Genomic DNA, 26,719 nt, shown 5'->3' with positions numbered 1-26,719 from the left:
ATGAATGGATGAGAAAGTCGGGTTTAACACTGCGCTAAAACCATGAAGCCAAACGATGTGATGAATTCTTTGCTATATTTTCTTTATTTAGGCCAAGTTTACGCGTTTCAAAGGCATGTCCGCCTTCTTCATCAGGACAAAGGAAAAAACAGCATGATTTGGTATCATGCTGTTTTTTCCTTTGTCCTGATGAAGAAGGCGGACATGCCTTTGAAACGCGTAGACTTGGCCTAAATAAAGAAAATATAGCAAAGAATTCATCACATCGTTTGGCTTCATGGTTTTAGCGCAGTGTTAAACCCGACTTTCTCATCCATTCATGATTCCCTGTTGCATCATCGGGGCTGCTGCTTGACCATTTTCTGCATACATAGGAGTTGTGCCTGTCACAACTTCCATAGGTGAGCACCTGTTTTCATTTTCTAAGCCTGCATTGTTTGCCAGATAAGACCCTATGTGCGCTTTTTTCTCCACAGCATTTTGATTACGATCTATGACGGACATATCCCTCATGGGTTGTGAAGGGGTTAAAGAAGCAGTAGTGTAATGTGTGATATCACTCCATCCACATCTATGGGAGCAGTAGTGTAATATGTGACTTTGTTCCATCCACTTTTATGGGAGTAGTGGTATAAATGTGTGCCCCCACTCTGTTTATTTCTACGTGAGTAGTAATGTAGTGGCCAAAGCGGGGTCACTCATTACATCACTGCTCCCATAGAAGTTGACGGAGTGGGCTGTCACATTACACCATTGCTCCCATAGATGTGGGTGAAGAGTTGTCACACATTACATATAGCTACTGCGTTTCTAATCCATTCTGGGTGATACACTACTCTGAGCCCGCTATCTAATTCCATCATGTGATGCACTACATTGAGCCCTGTATCTAATTCTAGCATGTGTTACTCTAAGCGTATCTAATCCTAGCTTATGATACAGCTTGCAGTATCGACTAACAGAATCTATGCTGCTAGGTGTTCTCGGTGGCACTGTCCACATGCCAATCTCACTTTGCAGTCATCAATAAAATGGCTCTGCACTATGATCCTAAACGTTATCCTCTCGTCCTTTTGCAAATACCCAGAAGGTGAGAAGAGAAGTGATGTTAGACTCATGTGAGAAGTTCCAGCCCACAGTTACTGCAGTCGTAATGTGAGCTAGCAGCGCACTAGGTTTTCATGGCAAATTTCAACAGCTGCTCCCCCCAGTGTTTAAAACTGTAATATAGGAAATATTTTTAAAATATTTTTCCTATTTAAATTAAAAAAAAAAAAAAAAAAATCTATACATATATACATACATACATACATACACACATTCATACAAACAAGAAAAGAAAATATTAAAATCTTTAAAATACTTCACATTTTTCCAATTATTGAATTTTTTTGGGGGAATGGCACCTTCCTCTTAATGCCTATGAACTTAGAATGTTAGGTCATAAAAGCTCCTCCTGTAAGTGTGCCAATACTTCAATACTTATATAAATGTACACATTACAGTTCATGGATATAAGTATGTAGAGAGATTTTTTTTTTTTTTAACCTGGGAAGAAGAGCCAAAGTAAATAGTGTAGAACTACTACTTTATGATATTACATAACTATCAATTGTAGGCATATAAATGTGGGTGCATGCTTGTTGCACTTATTTTTTTCAATTCGGCAGATCACAAGAGAGCAAAGATGCTGGTAAATTGAGTGCTATTACCTGAATAAAAATCCCCTTATGAAGATCAAATGATCAATAGATTACCTGATTTTGGAGTAACACCAAGTTACATTCTGCAGAAAAAGGATACGGTCATTGCCCTTGAAAAGGGGACGCCCAGTGTACATCTCTGCCATGATACAGCCAACAGACCAGATGTCCACTAAAACAAAATCAGATATTTAGCTCCATCGGCCAGATCTGTGTCATTATAATGTTTTTGTTAGATAGTAAAGAGGCAATTTATAATACTTTGACAAAACAGTAATTACATTTATCCAGAAAAAAGCAAAGCTGTGCAACGCTTAGGGTGCTTTCACACATCCGGATTTTTGCTCTGCGGCACAATACGGCGTTCTGCAGAAAAACCGCAACCGGCTTTTGTAACGCCGATTGCGGTTTTTTTTGCATTGACTTACATTAGTGCCGCATTGTGCCGTAGGGGCTTGCGTTCGGTCCGGTTTTTGCCGCATGCGGCAGATTTAGCCGATGCGGCGGCCGGATCGAACGTACCCTGCAACGTTTTTTGCTCCGGCAAAAAACACCGCATCGCGCCGCATCCGGCCGCTGCGGCGCATTTTTCAATGCATCCCTATGGAGGCCGGATGCGGCGCGATGCGGAAAAAACCGCATCCGGCCGCCGCATGCGGTATTTTCCACTGCGCATGCTCAGTAGCATGCCGCAACCGGAAAAAACCGGACCTGCCGCATGTAAAAACGTATGCAAAGGATGCGGTGTTTTCACCGCATCCGTTGCATAGTTTTCACAGCCGGATTGAGCCGCAGGGCTCAAACCGGATGTGTGAAAGTACCCTTATCTATAAAGCCAGCAAATGAAAGTAACATGTAATGCTGTTACCTGAATATTCATGCATTAGTAAAGCCTGGCTATAAAAAGTCAATTTGACAATCAAATCCAAAGTCCACTCTGAATAGTACACTAGTAATCGCTGACGACTATACAGTGCTCAGCATAAATGATTAAAATCTTTTCCAAGGAGTGTACTCCTCATATGAACTGAAAGCAAGAATAGTTTCTAAAATTGTGCCATGTTGAGACTCATAGAACTTATTTTTAACTCCTAACATGAAAGTAAAAGTTAATATAACTTCTGAAGAAGAAGAGTGTGAAAGTGATTCAGTGGTCGAGTATGCCCAATATGTGAACCCAAACACACACATATGGAGAACTCGGAAGAGAAAAGTTGAGCTTCACTCTCCATCCAGCATCCAGGCTCTAAAAGAGGTCGTTCTACAAGCATGAAAAATGATAGATGTTGCAATATGTCACCAACTTGTTAATTTCATGCCTAGAAGACTTGGTGCTGTCCTTAAAAATCAGAGATCATACAAAATACAGTGGAACCTTGCTTAACGAGAACAATCCGTTCTGGGACTGTGCTTGTTAATCAAGTTACTCGTTCAGCAGAGCAAGATTTCCCACAGGAAATCATTGCAATGCTGACAATTCGTTCCACAATGTGTTAAATGTCCCATCCTGGTCCCCCATTCTATCATTCCACACACGCATAAAACACGTACAAACACACACAAGCACGCACAAGCACGCACACACACACATTATATGCTCACCTTACTTTCCGTTTCATCGCCGGTCTCCTGGGACTTGCTGTTCTGCGGTGCGGACTGTGTATCAGGTAACCATAACGACGAGGGCGGAACATCCTGCCAGAGCGCTGACGTCAAAGACAGAGCCGCTTGCCTCTGATTGGCCAGCGCGCTGCCTTTCACAAGCGGTGACAGGAACCAGGAAGTTTCTACTTCATTGCTATGGATGCTGATGCCTGGAGCGGAGCAGAGCAGAGCGGCGCGGCACACTCCAGGACTCAGGAGGCCGGCGATGAAACGGAAGGTACAGATATTATATGCTCACCTTACCTTCCGTTCCACCGCCGGCTCATGGTACTTTTAGTTCGCCGCGATGTACCCGGGAACTACAAGAACTAGGAGACCGGCGGTGGAACGGAAGGTAAGGGGAGCATAACACTGTATGTGTGTGAGAGCGTGTTTGTTTGTTGTGTGTGTGTGTGTCTTTGTGAGTACATGTGTGCGTTTGTGTGGACTGCAAGTGCGGGTTAGAGCGCGGTGGATGGACGGAACTGGAAGTGTCTGAGGTGAGGATTTCGCTCGTACAGCAAAGCTTTCTCGTAAAGCGTAAAGCTTTGCTTGTTAAGCGAAATTCTCGTTAAGTGGGTTACTCGTTAAGCGAGGTACCACTGTACTAGATGCAGTAAGTAGTTTTTGATCTGAGGTGTATTCATTTTTGCATCAACTAATTTGATTAAAACTCGAGATTTTGTAATAAAAATTATATTAAACTTACTTTCATGTTATTGGTTAATTATCTGTTCTGTGAAATGCAGTCTTGTCCAAATTTTGCAAATTGTCTTGTATTTAGTGAGATATTGATTAAAATACTATTCATATGAGGTGTACTCATTTATTCCAAGCACTGTATATACTGTAGTAAGAAAAACAGATCCATCAATAGCCAGCTTGTTCCTTAAAAGACAACTTTCACATTGGATAGTATTATGTATGTATGTATGTATGTATGTATGTATGTATGTATGTATGTATGTATGTATGTATGTATGTATGTATGTATGTATGTATGTATGTATGTATGTATATATATATATATATATATATATATATATATATATATATATATATATATATATATATATATATATATATATATATATATATATATATATATATATATATATATATATATATATATATATATATATATATATATATATATATATATCTCTCTATATATATAATTGCCTTATTCTGTCTGTCTGTCTGTCTGTCATGCTCCAAAATTGTGTCACCGTGACAGTGTCACCGTGACATGTCCTTACGGTGACACAAAGCTGATTGGCCGCTGGGCTCGCCATGGCCCCGCCCCCCCACACCGATTGGCCGCTCGCCCAGGCTGCGCCCCCACACGGATTGGCCAGCCGCTCGCCCAGCCTCCGCCCCCCCCACAGATTGCCCTCTCGCCCCGGCACCCTGCAGGCATTGGCAATTCGGCCACGCCACGCCCCGCCCCCCTCACGCAACGCATGTTAGCTCTGGCCCCGCCCACCTCCCCCCGCGCATTCCCCGAACTGACAGGGCTGTCACGGAGGTGAGTACTGTACTCCCCCCCCCCTCTCCCCCCCCGCGCATTCCCCGAACTGACACGGCTGTTAAGGGGGGTGAGTACTGTACTCCCCCCCCCCCCATCCCCCATCCCCCGCTCGCACGGGAGTGGTGTGGGCTCCCGTGCGAGCGGGGGACGGGATACGTTGGCATGGTTACAAGCGCATCGAGGTCCTGTAGCGGCGGAAGATCCACACGCACACACACACACACACACACACAATCAGCTCACACTCACTCTCACACTCACCTCACACACACATCACATCGCATCCACACACTCACAGCATCCGGCGATATCCCTTGCTTCTCGGCCTCGATACTGTGCTGTTGTGACCTTCCAGGACCTGACGGAGGATCACATGGCCAGAAGCATGTGGTATCTCCGGATGTTGTGACTGTGAGCACGTATGTGCGATATCGTCAGTGTCTGTGTGTGTGAGTGTATGCGATCGGGTGTGTGTGTGTCGGGATCGGGTGTGTGTGAGTGGATGCGATCGTGTGTGTGAGTGGATGCGATCGTGTGTGTGAGTGTCGCCAGAGGAGGGGACAGAGAGGGGCTGAGGCTGGGGACAGAGAGGGGCTGAGGCTGGGGACAGAGACGGGCTGAGGCTGGGGACAGAGAGGGGCTGATGCTGGGGACAGAGAGGGGCTGATGCTGGGGACAGAAGGCTGATGCTGCGGGTAGAGAGGCTGATGCTGGTGCAGCATGGGGGATGGATTACAATGGGGGGTGCGCAGCATGGGGGATGGAGCACGTTTGGGAGTGCGCAGCATGGCGGATGGAGCACGTTTGGGAGTGCGCAGCATGGCGGATGGAGCACGTTTGGGAGTGCGCAGCATGGCGGATGGAGCACGTTTGGGAGTGCGCAGCATGGCGGATGGAGCACGTTTGGGAGTGCGCAGCATGGCGGATGGAGCACGTTTGGGAGTGCGCAGCATGGCGGATGGAGCACGTTTGGGAGTGCGCAGCATGGCGGATGGAGCACGTTTGGGAGTGCGCAGCATGGCGGATGGAGCACGTTTGGGAGTGCGCAGCATGGCGGATGGAGCACGTTTGGGAGTGCGCAGCATGGCGGATGGAGCACGTTTGGGAGTGCGCAGCATGGCGGATGGAGCACGTTTGGGAGTGCGCAGCATGGCGGATGGAGCACGTTTGGGAGTGCGCAGCATGGCGGATGGAGCACGTTTGGGAGTGCGCAGCATGGCGGATGGAGCACGTTTGGGAGTGCGAAGCATGGCGGATGGAGCACGTTTGGGAGTGCGCAGCCTGGCGGATGGAGCACGTTTGGGAGTGCGCAGCATGGCGGATGGTGCACGTTTGGGAGTGCGCAGCATGGCGGATGGTGCACGTTTGGGAGTGCGCAGCATGGCGGATGGAGCACGATGGGAAGTGCACAACACACCACACACACACACACACACACACTGGGAACCACAAACAACTGCCCTACACAGACACCTACACACACAGACAACGCTGCACACACACAACACCCAACACACAAACACCGCGGCACACACAAATATACGCACATACCGCACAACACACACATTGCACAAAACATACCTCCCCCCAAAACACACCACACACACACAAACCGCGCAACACACAACGCTACAGACACACAGCGCTCCACAAACAACGCAACACACATACAACACCGCTCTCACCCCCGTCACACCCAGACAACACCCAGAACATGTACAGCGCCTACACAAACACTTGGTAACTACACACAACATATATATATATATATATATATATATATATATATATATATATATATATATATATATATAACAAAAATCATACATGAACTACACAATACGTAAATTCTAGAATACCCGATGCGTAGAATCGGGCCACCTTCTAGTATATATATATATATATATATATATATATATATATATATATATATATATATATATATATATATATATATATATATATATATATATATTATATATATATATATATATATATATATATTATATATATATATATATATAAGGTCTGTTATACCCCACTTAGTATTGATCCTTTCTTCCAGTTCACATGCACATTCCAGTACCTTGTTCTAATGAATAGAATAATCAATAATGGCGTGATTCTGAATGTCTGGTGATCTTTCACTAGAAAAAAAATGTAACTATTTCTGTTGATCAGCGATTAGTAGAAAGCACGGAAAAGGAAGGAAGAGACCCTACGAGCTGAATCCTTAGACTAGGGCTACACGGTGGCTTATGGTCTTGAGACATAGGATTGGAATGTTGTGCTACTAGATTGCAATTAATGACAGTCAATGTGGTTGTGTGATCACATTCCGACAGCTGAAAAGTCCAACCCTGATGGATTTATACACAACCACATTTAGCATAGGTAGTTGTGACTAACAAACGCAAACTTGCAATACTAAAAGGGTTGTCTACTTTCAGGAAAGTGGGCCCTAATCTATTTAAAATACCTTAACCCTAGAACGCGCAAGCAATTCAATCTACCATAGAAAACAAATGACCTAGCAGGCCTGCGAGGCCCCAGGTATGCGTTCTAGGGTTAAATAACAGCAGGTACTTACCACTCCCTGGGTTGAGCGCTTACATCCTGCTGATGCTCCAGTGTTTTGGCTGCAACGTTGACATCACATCAACAAGTGCACGCTCTAGCTGGTCATGTAGCTCAGCGGCACGTGCCATCTAGATTCTGAGCTCCGTGCACAAGCTGTTGAGCTCTGTGACTGGCTGGCGCTTTGAAGCAAGCTGTTGACGTGATGGCACCACTGCAGTCAAAACACCAGGACTGGATCTGCGGTGTGGAGCTGGCACTGGACAAAGTGGACAATCTATCCCTACCCTTATATGATAGGTATTAAACTTCAAAAGATCTTTAATAAGGTGTTAGGAAGGATAATGACATTTTTGTGTACTCACCGTAAAATGTCTTCCTTGGAGCCTTTCATTGGGGGACACAGACAGTGGGTATTATGATGTCTCCAGGGAGGCGTGACACTAGATTTGCAAAAGTGTTAGCTCTTCCCCCCCACAGCATATACCCTAGCTAGGCAGGAAACTAGCTCAATTTGGTGTAAAAGCAGTAGGAGAAAGACAACCAAAACCACAAGGGTGCGAGCTGTGTCCCCCAATGAAAGGCTCCAAGGAAGACATTTTACGGTGAGTACACAAAAATGTCATTTCCTTTCTCGCCTTTTCATTGCGGATCACAGACAGTGGGACGTACCAAAGCAGTCCCTGGGTGGGAGCTGAACTGTTAACAGTGTATAACATCAGACTAAGAGCTGACTAACGACTGCAACTGCAGTGAACATATATCAAAACACTGTCAAGAAACCGAGCAGTGGCCACTTATAAATGGGCTACTGCCGCCTGAAGGACTTGTCTTCCAAGAGCAGCATCCACGGAAGCATGCGTATGCACTCTGTAGAATTTTGTAAACGTGTGCAAACTGGAGCAGGTAGCGGCCTTGCAAAGTTGGGCCGCCAAAGCCTGATGGCGGATAGCCCAGGAAGCACCCACTGCTCGCGTAGAGTGGGCCCGCACAGATTGAGGAGGAACAACACCTCGTGCTTTGTAAGCCTCACAGATGGCAGTCCTAATCCATCGAGAAATCGTGGATTTAGAAGCCTGATTGCCCTTTTTGTGTCCTTCTGAGACGACGAAGAGGGCATCGGACTTGCGCAACGGCGCTGTTCTGGAGATGTAGATCCGCAGAGCCCTGACAAAATCTAGACAGTGTGAAGGGCTTTTTCAAAGGAGTGGACCGGGACCGGGACCGGGCAGAATGACGGCAACACAATGTCCTCGTTTAAGTGGAAAGAAGATACGACCTTCGGGAGAAAAGCGGGGGAAGGCCGAAGGACCACCTTATGATGGAATTACAGGTAAGGTGAGCGACAGGAAAGAGCCGCTAGTTCGGACACTCGCCTGATAGGAGGTAATGGCGGCTAAAAAGGCAACCTTCCAGGACAGTCGTTGAAGAGAGATTTCTCAGAGGTTCGAAGGGAGGAAGCTGAAGAGCTCCGAGAACCAGATTCAGATCCCAGGGATCTAAGGGGTGGCGATAAGGAGGGACCAAATGCGCTACCCCTTGAAGAAAAGTACGGACCTGAGGGAGAGAAGCCAGCCACTTCTGCAAAAATATTGACAAGGCAGAAACTTGTCCTTTAAGGGTACTGAGAGCTAATCCAGAGTCCAGACCGTCTTGCAGAAAGGCAAGAACATTAGGGATTGAAAAGGTAAGGGGCGACCGATTATGACGGTCACACCAGGAAAGATAGGTCTTCCAGGTCCTGTGGTAGATACTGGTGGAGGAGGACTTCCGAGCATTAAGCATGGTATGAACTACCTTAGAAGAAAGACCTGATTTGGCTAGAATCAAGGATTCAAGCGCCACGCCGTCAAATGCAGCTGTGCTGTATTCTGGTGGAATATTGGACCTTGCGACAGAAGATCCGGGCGGTCGGGAAGACGCCAGGGAGTGTCGCCGAGCAGTTGGAGAAGCTCTGGGTACCAGGCTTTCCTGGGCCACGAGGATCACCGGGATTCCCTCCGCTTTGATTTTCTTGATTACTCTCGGAATGAGAGGAAACGGAGGAAAGATGTAGGGTAGGCGGAACTGCGCCCACGGAAAGACTAGAGCGTTGGATCCGATCGCTAACGGGTCTCTTGACCAGGATATGAAGGGACGCATTTTGGCATTCAACAGAGACACCATGAGGTCCCCATCTGGGAGTCCCCAACGAAGAGTGATCTAATGGAACACTTTGTCGTGGAGGGACCATTCCCCTGCCGCTAGACCTTGCCTGCTGAAAAAGTCTGCGGCCCAGTTGTCTACCCCTGGGATATGGACAGCTGAAATAATGGGGATGTGCTTCTCTGCCCAAAGAAGAATCCTGGATACTTCCTTCATCGCTGCCTTGCTGCGAGTTCCTCCCTGATGGTTGATGTAAGCCACGGCCGTGGCATTGTCTGACTGGATCCGAACAGGGAGGCCCAATAGTAAGGGTTGAAAATTCTGAAGGGCCAAAAATATGGCTCTGATCTCCAGAACATTGATGTGCAGGGAGCGCTCGGAAGGAGACCAGTGTCCGTGAACAGTGTGGTGGAGAAACACCGCCCCCCAGCCTATCAGGTTGGCATCCGTCGTGACTACTTGCCAGTGGACCGGGCGGAAGGACTTCCCTTGAGATAGGGAAGAGGCTTGAGTCCGCCAGACGAGGGAGCTGAGCGCAGCCAGAGATAGGCGGACTGATCGGTCTAGGGAAGCTGGATTCTTGTCCCAGGAGGATAGAAGATCCAGTTGTAGAGGGCGCAGATGGAATTGGGCAAAGGACACGGCTTCTATGACCGCCACCATCTTGCCTAACACTCTCATTCCATTCTGAAGGGATGTGTGACGGCGAGAGCGGAGGGATTGGGCGGCCTGGATCAGGGAAAACCTCATGTCTTCTGGAAGAAAAACCCGGGACTGAGCCGTGTATCAGCATACCTAAAAAGGTGATGCGCTGATGAGGAATGAGGGATGACTTGTTGAAGTTGATAAGCCACCCTAGCCTTGACAGCGTGTCTAGGCAAATCTGCATGCTTTCTGAGCAAACTTGAAGAGAGCTCCCTTTGACAAGGTCGTCCAAAATAGGGAACGACCATCACGCCTCTGGGGTGTAAAATGGACATGACGGCCGCCATGACCTTTGTGAAGACCCGAGGCACAGTGGCCAGCCCAAAGGGGAGGGCCCTGAATTGGAAATGACTGTGTCCTACAGCATAACGAAGGAACCGTTGATGAGAGACACATATGGGAATGTGTAAATAAGCATCTTTAATGTCTATGGAAGCTAGGAATTCTCCAGGTTCCATGGCGGCTAACACTGCTCTCAATGATTCCATTCGGAAAGTCCGAATCCGTATGAATTTGTTCAGCCGTTTGAGGTCCAAGATAGGGCGGACAGAGCCATCTTTTTTTGGGAACGACAAAAAGGTTTGAATAGAAACCTTTTCCGCGCTGTTCCAGGGGCACTGGAATGATAACGTTTGCTTTCTGTAAAGAGGCTATGGCCTGAAATAAGGCCTGGCTTTGCGTTTTGGACTTGGGAAGACGAGAACGCAGAAACCTGTTGGCCGGCAGGGAACGGAAATTAATCTTGTAACCTGAGGTGACGATTTCTCGAACTCAAGCATCGTGAATGTGGTCTAGCCAGATATCCCGAAAAAGCAGAAGCCACCCTCCAACAGGAGTCGGATCTGAGGGATACCTGGCATCATGCTGAGGGGGCCTGTACAGAGCGAGGTCCTTTGGGTTTAAGTTGCTTGGAGTGGGAACGCCAAGAAGAGCCCCTTGAGGGACCGGATCCTCGATCTGAGCGTTGGGACGGTCCTTTGGCTGATGGTTTTTGGGGGGCAGGCCGAAAAGACTGCCTGCGCCAAGGAGATTTTTTAAAATTCCTGGATACAGGCCGCTTTTGAGGTAGAATGGTACTTTTACCACCCGTCGTCTCAGATATGAGTTTGTCCAAGGATTCTCCAAACAGACGCAGGCCATGGAAGGGGAGTGTGGACAGGGATTTCTTGGCACTGTCCGCATTCCATATTTTTAGCCAAAGGACTCTGCGGGCAAAGACCGCATTGGCCGCCGATAGGGCTGACAAACTAGCTGCATCTAGGGAGCCGTGAAGAAAATAATTAGAGGCTAGAGAGAACAAATCAAGGATCTCAAAAGCCACCGGGGGAATATTACAAGAGCGAAGCATCCTGCGTAGGTTCTTGCTCCACACCCCCATAGCTCTCGCGGCCCATATTAAGGCAAACAGGGGGCGAAGAGAGGAGCCCGAAGCCTGGAAAATAGATTTCAAGCATCAACTGCGCGGTCGGACGAGTCCTTGAGAGACGCGTTGTCTGAAACAGACATGATTGTGTGTTTAGCCAGTCTGGATACTGGCGAATCCACAACGGGGGGTACTGACCAGGTCTTAACCATTTCAGAGGGAAAGGGATAAGCGAATGAAGAGAAAGGTTTTTTATTAAACCTTCTATCAGGGTGATCCCACCGTTTAGATATAATTTGCCGAAAAAACGGATCCTGAGCAAAGGATTTAGGAGGCTTCTTGGCCCGCTTGATTGCCGACTGAGAAGTCGGGTCAGGAGGCTGATCAGAGATCGACAGAGAGTGATTGACAACCGAAATTAGTGTGTCTTCTATATGCAGAGACTCAGAAAGGACATCTGAATCAGAGTCAGAGTCTTGAGAATCGTGACTACTAAAGGTCACGGAACCTCGGTCAGACTGACTATAGTCCGAGTCGGATGAGGCGTAGAGGTCGCAATGGTGCCTTTTGGAAACAGCCTTTCTACGTTCTGGGGAAGAGGGACCAGACGAAGCAGGCGGGCTCCTCTGAGGGAGCTGGGCCGGGGGAAGGCTGTGGGAGCCTGAGGACGGCTGGGATATCTGAGCGGCAAGGTCATCTAACCTTTTAGACATTAGAAGAGCCCATGCAGGCATTACGTCATCAGACGGGGGTGCTGCCTAGCCGGTGGCCGGAGCAGAATCCAAAGACTGCACGGCATCCTGGTCCGGCAACGGGATCTGTTGTGACACGGTAGTAGGGGCATCATCACAGCCCCGGCATAGTGGATAGCTTCGGCCATTAGAAAACGAGCGTCCACAGGTGGTACAGGCATAGTACAGGTCCGTAGAGGATGCCTGGGAAGGTTTATCACCCTTGCGGTTACACATGTCAGCAATAGAGTCCTACAGCCCTATAGGGATAGAGTTATATGAGTGAGGAGCCACTAGCAGTTTTATAAAAGTGACTGCTATGCACAGCCGGTATATACCGTAGCAAAATGGCATATACTGTCAAACAGCCGGCATATACCTGCAGGCAGAGCCAGTATATACCACTAATAGCTGATATACACCGCTAGCCAGCAGGCACACACAGCTAGAGAGACAGCGATATACCGCTGAGCAGAGCGGTATATAGTGCTGCAGAAGTGCAGAGCCAAGGAGGCGATCTCACTCGTGTCTGCTCCCCACGTGGAAAATGGCGTCCAGCGTTCCTGGTAGCATGGAGGAGTGAGACGGCCCCCGGAGGCTGATTGGCCATCACGTTAGTCCCAGCCCTGGGACCAATCAGAAGGAGAGCCGCTGCGACTGAGGGAGCGGCCTCCAGAGCAGTGAGAGGGGGCGTAGCTAGAATGCAGGCCGACGCCAGGGGCTAAATTAATGAGGCTCCCCGGGATCACGGCCTGCATCGCCCCACCGGCGCCTTTTCAGGCGGCGGTTTGGATGCAGGGGACAGATGACTCGTCGTCTCCCTACCTGCTCCTGGCTCCGTCTGAAGACGAGTCTGTCCGGTGATGCGGGGATCTCGGGGACGCATCTTCGGCTCAAGGCTGAAGCAGGTCCTCGGCTCTCCATAGCCCTCTGGAGCTACCTTGGTGCGAGGTGCTTCCAGGGAGCCTGGAGGGGTACGCAGACCCGACCCACTTGGGCGCGAGGGAAGACTGACTGCTTGTGCACGCCAGGTTTCCTCTGCCCGTACGCGGGGGGAACGAGGGTGGCGAGGCTCCCCGGTATTGCCCCATAATCAAAAATAGAATGATTAAGAAAAAATAAAATAAAAAATAAAAATAAAATAAGCTGGCCTAAGGCACCTGGTAGAGCTCAGGCCAGACATGTCAGCCTCTCTGCTGACACTAGAAAAAACTGGTCTGGTTTCCTGCCTAGCTAGGGTATATGCTGTGGGGGGAGGAGCTAAAACTTTTGCAAATCTAGTGTCACGCCTCCCTGGTGACATCATAATACCCACTGTCTGTGTCCCCCAATGAAAAGGCGAGAAAGGAATTCTCATTTCATAATATATGATAGCACATCATGAGCATATACAACCTTTTTATAATTCATGAGAGAGACAAACTTTGCAATCTCCAAACTCATTCTCAAGTTCAGTGAGGGATCCCAGAGGTCTCAAGCTAATCTGTTATAAGGTGATGGCATATCCCAAAAATATTGCAGCATGGAATACCTTTTTAAAGGTTTGTAGCCACTAAACGTTACATCTGAAATAGTAATTTAATCAGCCAAGCAGCATTTACTATTGTACGGTACACCTGCTGGTTCTAACCTGCACAACAAGGGGCTGTGGCATCATGGGTTTTATTTCAGTGCATAAGATAAAGCGCTATTTTTCTGTATTTCAATGTACTAAAACCTCTTCTTGTGGGAGTGAAATCAGAAGTGTTTGTATGCTTGTTCCTCAACGACAGCGCTATTGTGTTTCTCTGTATAATGGAGATAATAATGTACCTGCTGCCGGAGTTGTGCTGAGTGTACAGAACAAGGTTGCCGCAGCAATAGACATATTGTGCAATTCACTGCGGGGACCGAGAAACCCCACTCTGATGCATATTTATGTAGCAACTCTTCTCACGTACCGGAATATTGCTTTTAAGAGGTAGGCCACCTGTTGGTTATACCCTCATGGTTATATAATAAGCCAAGTCATAGTTTATCCATCGAATCTCAACACAATCCATATCTATAGTCACTTCAGTCCCACCAGTTAAGTAGCTTTTGTTGGCTTACATAATATTTCCACCTTAAAATCCAGTAACAATGACTCTAATGCAGTAGGCTGTCATTATGTCGCTATACTCATGTATTGTCTTTATTCATCATACATGCTGGGATTTATGTAAATTATCATTCTACACAGCATCTATTATTTCCCCAGTACCAACCTGAACTCAGAAATACACACTTTTGACAGAGGTATCATAATTGCTTATATTGAATGTGCTTCTGAGTTTAGTGAGCAGTCAGCTGTATCAAAGGGATCACCGAAGAATATTGTTTTGTCAGAAATGGCAGCACAAATGTTTCTATGGTACAAAAGAAAATAACCTAAAGTAGACTAATAAGTGTTAATTGAAAAGATGGTAAATTCGTCAGTACAGTCCAAAGCGCTTTGTATATCTTCGCGTGCATTTACACTGTGCGATGCGCCGGCATGCTGGCAAGTTACTGGTAGTTTAACCCCTTAACGACCGCGGGCAGTAAAATTACGTCCTAACGGTCATAACGTTACTGCCCGCGGTCTGCTGGCAGCAGCATGCTGCGATCGGCGCACATCTCAGCTGATTTTCACAGCTGAGATGTGTGCCTGCTAGGCACGAGCAGAATCGTTATCTGCTTGTGCCGTTTAACCCCTTATATGGCGCTCTCAATATGTGACAGGGCCATTATAAGCGCGATTGCGGTAAACTTTTACTTACCGCCCGATACCGGAAGTCACGTGACGCGATCACGTGACTTCCAATAGTTGTCATGGTCGCACAGGGTCATGTGATGACTCCTGTACTACACATGACTTGCTTTCACTTTCGCTGTGCCCGCTGCACAGTGAAAAAGACAGTGAGCGTATCTGCTGTTTACAGCTAGGTAGCTGTGATCAGCAGATAGTGCAGAGCGATCGGACTGCTGATCGCAATAGCCCCCTAAGGGGACTAGTAAAATAAAAAAAAGTTTTAAAAAATTAAAAAAAAAAAAAAAAAAACAAACCTAAAAAGTTCAAATCACCCCCCATTCGCCCCATTGAAAATTAAAGGGTTAAAAAAATATAAAAAATACACACACATTTGGTATCGCCCGATATATCAAAATATAAAAATTAATCTGATCAGTATACGGCGTAGCAGTAAAAAAAATTCCAAACGCCAAAACAACGTTTTTTTGTCGCCACAACTTTTGTGCAAAATGTACTAAGAGGCGATCAAAACATAGCATCTGCGCAAAAATCGTACCGTTAAAAACGTCAGCTCGAGACGCAAAAAATAAGCAGTCACTGAGACATAGATCCCAAAAAATGAGAACGCTACAGGTCACGGAATATGGCGTAAAACGTGCGCCACTTTTTTCGGACAAACTTCCGGGTTTTTTTTAACCCCTTATATAAAAGTAAACCTATACATGTTTGGTGTCTACGAACTTGCACTGACCTGAGGCATCACACCCACACATCAGTTTTACCATATAGTGAACACAGTGAATAAAATATCTCAAAAACCATAGTGCTATCGCACTTTTTTTGCAAATTTTTCTGCATTTGGAATTTTTTTGCCATTTTCCAGTACACTATATGGTAAAACTGATAGTTTCATTTAAAAGTACAGCTCGTTCCGCAAAAAGTGAGCCCTCACATGACCATATTGACTAAAAAATAAAAAAAAGTTACGTCTCAGAAAAAGAAACGGAAAGCGAAAAATCGGCCGGTCGTGAAGGGGTTAATACCCAGTTTACACAGGGCAACCCCTCTTCAGATAAGCACAGCATGAGCTGAAATAGACAGTTTAGTTGTACAATGGCTGCCATTTTCTTGGCACAGAGATTCCAAAGGATACATTGCCAGGAGTAACGATCTTCTGTGTAGCCCAAAAGATCATTTCCCCTGACGAACAAGTGCTTTGCTAGTTTATCGAGTGACTGGCAGCTTGCTTAGACTGCCAGCTCACTTGCGATAAAAGCGCAGTGTAAATGGACTTTTACTGAATGTTGCAGAAAGAAATTTTATAGGATTTTTTTTTTTTTTTTTTTTTTTTATTGAAAACAGATACTGACCACTTTTACTAATCCAAGTGACATATGGCATGACAGTTACCACCAGTTCATAAGATCTAATGGCATGAAAGAGGCTGTTAAACAGAACGTGGCTATATCCATCTTCTTCACTATGGTAGATGCGAGTGTGGATGTTGAACAGTATTTTGCTGACCTCTCTTCTGCATCATTGGGGATTGAGCCAATTGGAGCTTCTATTTTAACCTATCTTTTTGAGTGATACAGTAATTTTAATGTACTTTTTGTGATTTTTACATACAAGTTTAACCCACTTCACCCTCCAGCTTGTTTTCACCTTTCTGAAAAGCCAAATGTTACAATTCTGACCATCGTCACTTTATGAGGTAATAACTCTGGATCGCTCCCCAGTGATTCGGAGATTGTTTATTTTGTGACACATTGTACTTCATCTTAGTGGTAAAGATTGGTCATTATGATTTGCGCTTTGTAGCCATTTTCATTTTTACATATATGCTTGTCCAAAATGACGGATACTTAGCAATCAATTAAAAATGTACTAACAATATATATAAAAAAATATTTTCCAACAAACTATACAACTGCTTAAAGAGGTAGACTCTCAGATCATGCAGAAAAAAAAGTCAAGGTACAACCATATATATTAATGCTTGCCAACAAACTAAGACACTGATTCGTTAATAGCACAGCAGACTTCACGAACGGGCTTGCTCATTCAGAGGTACAGGCCACTTCATGAATTTGGCGCATTCCTTCAATGGAGAAATATATGGTGCACACCAGTTAGTGACCCTGTCAGGTGTCATATTTCTAATCTCTGTCCAACTGTCCCAGGCTATAGTAGCATAAATAAAGGGAAGTTTAGAAAAAGTATTTCTAAAGATCCTTTATGATATGCTAATGAGCACAGGGACTAGTCGCAAGGGCTTTATGTCCTCTGACTAGACTGCCCTCCTAGTATGTTAGCACGCCCTCCTAGGGGCGTGCTCAAGTGCACTTAAATGCCCACTACCCAGCGTCATCAGCGGTAAGGCACATTCCTGTGTCAGTTGTCACTGCTTCAGAACGCCGGGTTTAGGGTCAGTGCGCATTATCAGAAGTCCCAGCATCTCTGGTCTAGACCTCTTTGAAGCCGGGACGCATACACCCGGCTTCATAGTGCGCATGACCGGAAGTGCTGGGACTTCTGATCATGTGCATTGACCCAAAACCCAGCGTTCTGAAGCGGTGACAACTGACACAGGTACATGCCTTACCGCTGATGACTCTGGACAATGGGCATTAAATAACATGTTAGCACGCCCACAGGGGCATGCTAACATGCTTGGATGGCAGACTAGTCAGAGGACATAAAGCCCTTGCGGCTAGTCTAAGTGTTCATTTGTAAATCATAAAGGATCTTCTAGAAAATACTTTTTCTAATGATCTCTTTATCAATGCTAGTAGATACAGGGACAGTTAGGGAGGGATTAGCAATATGCACCCAGAACAGCTCATGGTTCTGGGTGCACATTGCCCAGACAGGTTCACTTTAAGTATTTACTGAAATATTTGCAGCAAACACTCAATAGTAATTGGCATATTGAGAATGTAAGAATGCTCACGCAAATCACTTTCTATGTGGAAAGATACTGCCGTATGTTAACTTGATTAATAAAATCTCATTCTTTTATCCAATGTTGAATTACACAACAAAATGTATCTGAACAAGTCTGCATTAAAACATGTCTTTACCTGTCTGTGTGTAGTGCATCCAATTCAGAATGACCTCCGGAGCTCGGTACCATCTGGTCACCACATAACCTGTCATTTCACTGTCTGTATGTCTTGCCAGTCCAAAATCCAGAATCTGTGAACATATGTGAATGATAATTTATCAGGAAATCATCCAAAATGTGCTGTGTGGGAAGGAAATCCAAACAGTGCAGTTTTAAGAGAGAATAGATAACATGCGTGATGTACGTTGTGTTAGCTAACTCATTAGGCATAGTTAGAATTTTTCACATATAACCTTTCTAGGCACCAGTAACAAAGTGATTCACATGGGCACAATGGGTGTATCAGCACAATCACCTTACAATGATACAGTGTGCTAAAAAAGCTACAAGCCCCTGACATACTATTTCATGAAGTGGTAGACTAGGTTGAGGTATGCTTACATTTTATGCATAAGTGATAGCACTGCATTGTCAGTGCACATACACCTACACCATTTGTGTGCCGTCACCACCCTGCCTTCCAGGTTTACACATTGTGCGAAGGTTGAATGAAAAGTAATGCCTCCACCTTCGTAACTCCTCAGCAGATGGCAGCACTGGTACTGGAACCCTGCGCAGACTGTTAGTCAATACGATTTAAGCAACGTGCAGTCACTGACATCTTGACTGCAGAAGGTGTCACCCCAAAGGAAATTCATCAGAGAAGGCAAGCAGTTTATGGAGCTTGTGTTGATGTGAGCATTGTGTGTTATTGGGCCAGTAAGTTTAAAGATGGTGAGGCGGAAACGTCTGACTTTTATAACAGAGTTGGTCATGCTGTTTCAGCAACCAGAGTGAAACATCCAAAACGTTGAATTAAATTGAAATCAAGCAATTCAGAGCGTTACATCACAACAATGCAAACTTTGAAACTAATAAGGGCCCAAAAGGAAAAGGGAAATATTTTCTTGCAGCGTGACAATGCCAGACAACACACTTCACATGCCACCACAGCAGAACTTCAGAGACTGAAGCTCACCACCGGACAGCATCCTCCATACATTCTCACACGTAGATTGTCAGATGGGTTAAGCCCACCAGGTGACGTCTACTTTTGTTGCTGCTTAAACTTTACTTAATCCGTTTTCAAGTTTTAATTCTTCCTCTTTTTCAGATTGTAGAAAAAACAAAAAATCCAAGTCCAGACAAATGGTGAGGAAGAAAAACAAAAAACAAAAAAACCCCACTACTGTTAATTTTGCAGCAAAAATCACCTGACAACATGATCCTCTAGATCAGGGGTGAAGAACCTTTTTTCTGCTGGGGGCCAATAGATGATTTCTACCATAACTCGGGGCCTGCACAAAATTATCAACTTCAACATTACCCTGATATGTTTGGTCAAACAATTAACTCCTTGTGGTGGCGAAAGCTTCTTTTTGGTGCAGCTAAATTATTTCAGGTTTGAGTCAGCTGGGGCTGAATATATTATATATATATATATATATATATATATATATATATATATATATATATATATATATATATATATATATATATATATATATATATATATATATATATATATATATATATATATATATATATATATATATATATATATATATATATACACACACACACACACCCACAGGAAACGCTGGGACTTCTATGCGTACATCACAGGAGACGATGGGGGCATATACATTACAGGAGAAGGCTTGGAGGAATACACATCACTGGGGGGGGGGGGGGGCAGAGGCAGCCCCGGGAGACGCCGGGGGGCACACACAGCCCCGGGAGACGCCGGGGGGCACACACAGCCCCGGGAGACCCCGGGGGGGACACACAGCCCCGGGAGACCCCGGGGGGGACACACAGCCCCGGGAGACCCCGGGGGGGACACACAGCCCCGGGAGACCCCGGGGGGGACACACAGCCCCGGGAGACCCCGGGGGGGACACACAGCCCCGGGAGACCCCGGGGGGGACACACAGCCCCTGGCTAGCATGTGGATGTAAGCCGGTGTAGGAATCACAGCGAGCATTCAGCATTGAACGCTGCGTGCAGGGTTTAAGGGGCCGGCAGCCAGCAAAATACGGCTGTTGCCCCAGCATTGCGGTCCCTGGAAATCTGCCTGAGAGACGCAGAAAAAAAAAAAAAAAAACAATGCGGGCTGCATATAGGGAGGTTCCCCACCCCTGCTCTAGATGAATAGGATTGCCATGATACCAAGCTTATATAGTTTTGTTGGTTTTTTTTTATATACTTTTTTAGGCCATGAGAAATATTAGCATTTCTTAGGCAATGCCTAGTTTTCACAAGTGAAGGCCCATTAAGGAAAATGCTGGTGGTAGTTTTCCTTAAATGGTTTCAACAGCACCACTTGCTCTGTAATGTAAAGTATAGACAGCAGACTGTGTCTGAGCGGGGAACCTTTGCACTGTTTTTTTTTCAGGTGGATTCTGGCCAGAAAGAGCTGTTGTATGGACATAGCCTAAGTGGTGAAAAAAAAATGGTTTAGCCATCATTTTTCAAAAACAATACGTTTTTATTTTTCTATCAATTGAGCTGTGTAAAGGCTTGTTTTTTAACACGGCGAGCTGGTAAACTGTTTTGGTCGAGGCTTGATCTAGGTTTTGTGGGAGGTGTAGCGGTTGGTTTGATTTTTGTTATGACACTGTAGAGATTAAACTATTTTATATTTTGGTATAGATCAGAGTTTTACAGACAAATACTAAATATGTATATTTAATGTTATATTCCTTTTCTTCGGGAAATTGAACCAGAAATCATTTGATTGCTTTTACCATTTTCAGCAATACTAGCGTTTTGCTGTAAATAGTAAAAATGACACTTTGCTATGGCGTCCAGTCTGTGGCCGAATGTCATAGGAGAAATAACATGACAGAGAAAGGGAGAGGTTGAAGGCAATGTGCACCAGAACAAAAGCATGGGCCGGGTCATGTTTAATTTTGATGATCTTATGGTTCTGACAATACTATAATCTGGTGGACCTGTTGATGTTAAGTACCGTACTTTACTCCAATGTTATTAATTTTTATTATTATTATTTATTTATAGAGCACCATTAATTCCATGGTGCTGTACATGAGAAGGGGTTACATACAGAATATATACCGTATACAAGTTACAGTTAATGTCTTAATATTACAGCAACAGAAAATTACCCTAAAGAATAACATTGGTCCGAGTGCTGTAGTTTTTTTTTTTTTCTTATTTCTTCCATGGATAGCACTGAACAAGTCCTAAATCTCTTCAAATGTTGCCAAGGCTGAAAGAAAGCCTGGAAGTCCCATTACTCATTCCTACACGCAGTGATTGAGTCATAGTGGGGTAAGTTTTGTACAGCGAAAGCTTTCAATTGTTAGGGCAGTTCAAGCAGGACACAGGTTGTTTTCAAGCAGTTGAATTCCACTTGTCCAAAGAAATTTGGAAAGGACCTTACCTTCAATTCACAGTCTTCATTTACAGCTAAATTGCCAGGCTTTAGATCCTTGGTAGGAAATTAAAAAAAAAAAAAGTTTAGAATGTGTTAAAATTCAAATAGCGTTACTATAAAACTACAGTGTAGGTCTGCCTATTTAAATGGGTTGTCCAGTTCAAATGATACTGTTCCACAGGGTTGCATGCCTTTCTGCCAGTCTTTGTTGACAGGCTGCAGCGGTGAAGTCACATCAATAGTGCACAATAGTTACAGCCAAAAATCACTGGGCTCAATGACGTGTGCAGTCTACAATGACAGAGCTGCTGAGCCCAGTTATTGGCTGCAGGTCTCATGTGCACTGTTGATGTGACAAGAAAACAAAAAACAACAAAAAAACATGCAAAGAGCAGCACTGGATCTGCTGATGAAGAAGACTTTCAAATCCAGAGACATATGCTTATCTCTTTCACTGAACACCAGAACTTCAAATCACTCATGAGTTACATTCATGACCGAAAGTGTTAGTACCCTTGTATTTGTTCCAGAGAATTATTACAATTACACGTTATCTTATACAGGTCTATTCCCTTCGAGCGTATTGGAACAAAAAAAATAATAAAAAAAAAAAAAAATACGCTGCCGCTGCCATATGGGAGTGCCGGGGATGATGGTGTTGGGGCAGCCTGGTGATGATTCCCTCCACAGGACTTGGGAGGATGATGCTGGGGAGCGCTGTGTGGGCCGCAGGGCAGGCAGGAGGGTCGGGAAGGGGAATGCAAGTTACTCACTCAAGCACCGGTTACAGTCCAATAGTCAATGAGTTCACACAGGCAACTTGGTAAACAATACTCCGGGTCCCGCTGTCCCCTGGAACAGCTCAGTCAACAAGCCCTCACTCCTGGTTCCGCCTAGTGGTCTTTAGCCTGCCTCCATGCACAAATTTGTTTACGGTCTCTTGTGACCCATAGGGCAAATTGGACATAACTTCACACAACCCCTAAAATGGTGCAGACAAAATAATTAGCACTCTCATCTTAACACCTTAACCACCGGGCGATTTACCGTTTTTTTGTTTTGTTTTTTTTTTTGCTCCCTTTCTTCCAAGAGCTGTAACTTTTTTCATTTTTCTGTCAATCTTGCCATATGAGGGCTTGTTTTTTGCGGGACGAGTTGTACTTTTCAATTAAACCATAAGTTTTACCATATAGTGTACTGGAAAAAGGTAAACAAATTCCAAGTGCGGAAAAATTGAAAAAAAAAGTGTGATTGCATGATAGTTTTTGGGATATTTTATTAACTTTGTTCTCTATATGGTAAAACTGATGTGTGGGTGTGATGCCTCAGGTCGGTGTGAGTTCACAGACACCAAAGATGTAAAAGTTTAATTTTATCTAAAGGGTTAAAAAAATTCAGAAGTTTGTCCCCCCCCCAAAATCTGACACACTTCTTGCAGCATATTCCACAACCCGTAGCGGTCTCATTTTTCGGGATCTATGACTGCTTATTTTTGTATCTTGAGCTGACGTTTTTAACGGTACCACTTTTGCGCAGATGCTACGATTTGATTACCTGTTATTGCATTTTGCGCAAAATTTGTGAGGACCTAAAAACATAATTTTGGCATTTGGAATTTTATTTACCACTTCGCAGTGTACCGATCAGGTTAATTGATTTTAATTTTAGTAGATCAGGCATTTCTGAAATCGGCGATACCAAATGTGTGTGTATTTTTTTGTTTTTTAACCCTTTAATTTTCAGTTGGGTGAATAGGGGTTGATTTGAACTTTTAGATTTTTTTAAAATTTGTTAAAACGTATCTTTTTTTATAAGGATTTTATAAGGATCAGCTGTCTGATCGCTCATTCATTTCTGTAGATCAGAGCTGCATAGTTCAGATCTGAAGGAAATGCTTGTTTTCTGTAACAGCTCTGCTGTCAGTTACAGGAAGTGAGTCATGATAGCACAGGAGTCATCGCATGACCCTGTGCTACCATCGACTCCCCGTGATCACGTCACATGGACTCCGATGGCAGCAGGTGAATGCGCGTTACTCGCTCCGGGCTCCTAAATCGCGCTGTCACATTTTGACAGTGTGATTTAAGGGGTTAACAGGCGTGGGTGGATCGCGGATCCATCTGCGCCTTCAAGGCACATGTCAGCTGTTCAAATCAGCTGAGGTGCAGGGATCGCTGCAGGCCCACCGGAGCAACTGGCGATACTCACCCCTTCATGATTTAGGACGTCCTCGGTCGTGAAGGGGTTAATATCTGGTTGCACACCCTTTGGAATAAATGACTGCAATCAATCGATTCCTAAATCCATCAACAAGCTTAACTGGAAATGTGGACCACTCTTTCGCAAACTGCTCCAGGTCTCTCATATTTGAAGAGTGCCTTCTCCCAACGGCAATTATAAGATCTCTCCACGGGTTTTAAATGGGATTTAGATCTCAACTCACTGCTGCTACTTTAGAACTCTCCAGTGCTTTGTTTCTATCCATATGTGGTGTTTCTTGAAGTATGTTTGGGGGTCATTGTCCTGCTGGAATACCCATGACCCAAGACGCAAACCCAGGTTTCTGACACAGGACACTAAATTGCAATCAAAAATACTTTGGTAATTTTCAGATTTCATGATTTCTTGCACACAGTCAAGGAACAGTGCCAGAGGCAGTAAAAACAACCGCAAAACACCTATGAGCCGCCACCATATTTTACTGTAGGTATTGTTTTATTTTCTATGTAGGCCTCATTCTGTTTACGGTAAACAGTATATTGATTTGCTTTACCAAAAAGCTCTATGTTGCTCTCATCTGTCTACAAGACACTTTTGCAGAAGGATTTACTGTAGTCTAGCATTTTAGCTGTCCACATCCAGGGAGATTAGATACAGTACTGTGGGTTGTAAACTTCTTCATTATGTTGTGCTCCGTGGACAAAGAAACATCAAGATCTCTGCAAATGGACTTGTAACCTTGAGATTGTTGAGATATTTGAACAATTTTGGTTCTCAATTCCTCAGACAGTTCTCTTCTCCTCTTTTGGTTCTCCATGCTTAGTGTGGCACACAGACACACAAGGCAAAGACCGAGTCAACTGCTCCCCTTTTTATCTGCTTTCAGGTGTGATTTTCATATTGCCCATACTTGTTACTTGCCACAGATGAGTTTTAATGAACATCATATGCTTCAAACAAAGTTACTGATCCAGAATTTTGGAAAGGTGCTAACAAATTTTGTCTGGCCCATTTTTACAGTTTTGTGCGAAATCATGTCCACATTTTTTCCTGTTTTTGTGTTGTTCCAATATATACAAAGGGAAAAAACATGTGAATAGCAAATCATGTATAATTGCAATCATTTTCTGGTAACAATACTTCATTTACTGAAAAAATGTCAAGGATGCCAATACCTTCGGCCAGAACTGTAATTACATGGGAAGGTAGATATGTAGATCTACAATGAAAAAAAAAAAAAATATGGAAATGCAGTTCTTATGGCAGTGCTGTCCTTTTAGATAGAAAGCCATTTTAATTAAAGGATGTCTATAGAGCAGAATAGTCTGTTAAAAGGCTAGCCTCACATGTACAAGCGACATGCGTCATGTAATAAAAACGTATGCAAAAGAGTGCAGCTTCTGCTTAAATTTAGATTTAATAAGTACATCCACCTACTGCATTTTTCGGACTACAAGACGCACTTTTTCCCCCCCAAACGTTGGGGTAAAGTGGGGGGTCGTTTTATAGTCTGAATATAAGGCATGGCTGCGGGGAATGAGGGTGCTGCGGTGGAGCGGGTCATCGGCGGCATTAGCAGGCTGTAGAAGCGCCTACTGTGACCACGTGGGCACGCTCATTTCATATGTATGCATCCTCCTGCCCATCATCTCTCAGCCCTGAAGCCGGCGCTGACAGGTGGGCGGGATGATGGGCGGGGGATGCATGCATAATTAGCAGCAAGCCCGCGTGATCACCCCTGGCAACTACAGCCTGCAGTGATCATGTGTGGCTATATTCACTGCCCCCCGTGCATCATCATCAGCGCGGGGGGCAGTGAATAAGTACGGTATACTTACTGGTCACCGTTCCCTGCAGCATCGCGATGTCCTCCTGTCTGCCGGCCCGCTGATGTGTGTGGAGAGTGGTGCGCACAGCGATGACGTCATCGCTCTGCGCACGGCTCCATACAGGTCAGCGGGCAGGCAAACAGGAGGACATCGCGATGCTGCAGGGAATAGTGACTGGCGTCACACAGGTCAGCGGTGCTGTTGCTGGCAGACAGACAAGCGATGCTGCTGGAGCGAGGAAAAGTGATTATAAACGTTTATTTTTTGTGTCACAGGATGCAGGCCATATACCTATAGTAATCAAGACAAAGCAGAGAAAGGGGGAAACACTGGCACCATTCAGAGAGCCAAGCGCTCAATCTTCCTATTTCAGGTTTATACACACATTATATGGCTTGTAAAATTCCTTGCATTCTGGCCACGGTGCTCATTCCAAAAGACAACAATCCATACAGTCCATGTGAAAAAAAGAGACGGAAGGCACTCACCAAATATGCGGTAAAAAAGCTGTTTTATTCGACCATCAGGTCAGGGGGAAAGGCGTGAGGGAGGGGAGAACACACAATACGTCGGACGACGGCCGTTTCGCGTCTTTACAACAGACGCTTCCACGAGTTCATTATAGATGGATTCGTGGAAACGTCGGTTGTAAAGAAGTGAAACGGCCGTCGTCCGACGGATTGTGTGTTCCCACCTCCCTCACGCCTTTCCCCCTGAACTGCTGGTCGAATAAAACAGCTTATTTTACCGCATATTTGGTGAGTGCCTTCCGTCTCTTTTCACACGGACCATATACCAGGATATATATATAGCATAGGGTATATAGCAGGACGGGGGCTCTATAGCAGGATAGGGGGCTCTATAGCAGGATGGGGGGGCTCTACAGCAGGATGGGGGCTATACCAGGATGAGGGACATGTATACAAGGATGGGGGTCATATATAAGGCAGGAGGATCATTACCAGGATGGGGTACCTTAGTAGAGAATTTGGGGACATTACCCCCATAAC

At 45.1% G+C, this 26,719-nt stretch overlaps 1 protein-coding gene across 1 annotated transcript in view; it reads right to left on the bottom strand.

Moving 5' to 3' along the window:
- MAPK12 (mitogen-activated protein kinase 12) overlaps window positions 1-26,719 on the bottom strand; it is a 159,945-nt gene that overhangs the window by 28,325 nt on the left and 104,901 nt on the right. The window contains exons 6-8 of the mRNA XM_075345089.1: window positions 21,667-21,714; window positions 18,235-18,349; window positions 1,804-1,875 (exon numbers count right to left, since the gene is read on the bottom strand). Of these exons, the coding sequence (XP_075201204.1) occupies window positions 1,804-1,875; window positions 18,235-18,349; window positions 21,667-21,714 (235 nt within the window). The remainder of the gene's footprint in view (window positions 1-1,803; window positions 1,876-18,234; window positions 18,350-21,666; window positions 21,715-26,719) is intronic.

This window comes from Anomaloglossus baeobatrachus, chromosome 4, assembly GCF_048569485.1.
Source record: "Anomaloglossus baeobatrachus isolate aAnoBae1 chromosome 4, aAnoBae1.hap1, whole genome shotgun sequence".
In the NCBI taxonomy this organism is placed as follows: Eukaryota; Metazoa; Chordata; class Amphibia; order Anura; family Aromobatidae; genus Anomaloglossus; species Anomaloglossus baeobatrachus.
The sequence above is the reverse complement of the archived record's forward strand: the minus strand, read 5'-3'. Positions and strand labels throughout refer to the sequence as shown.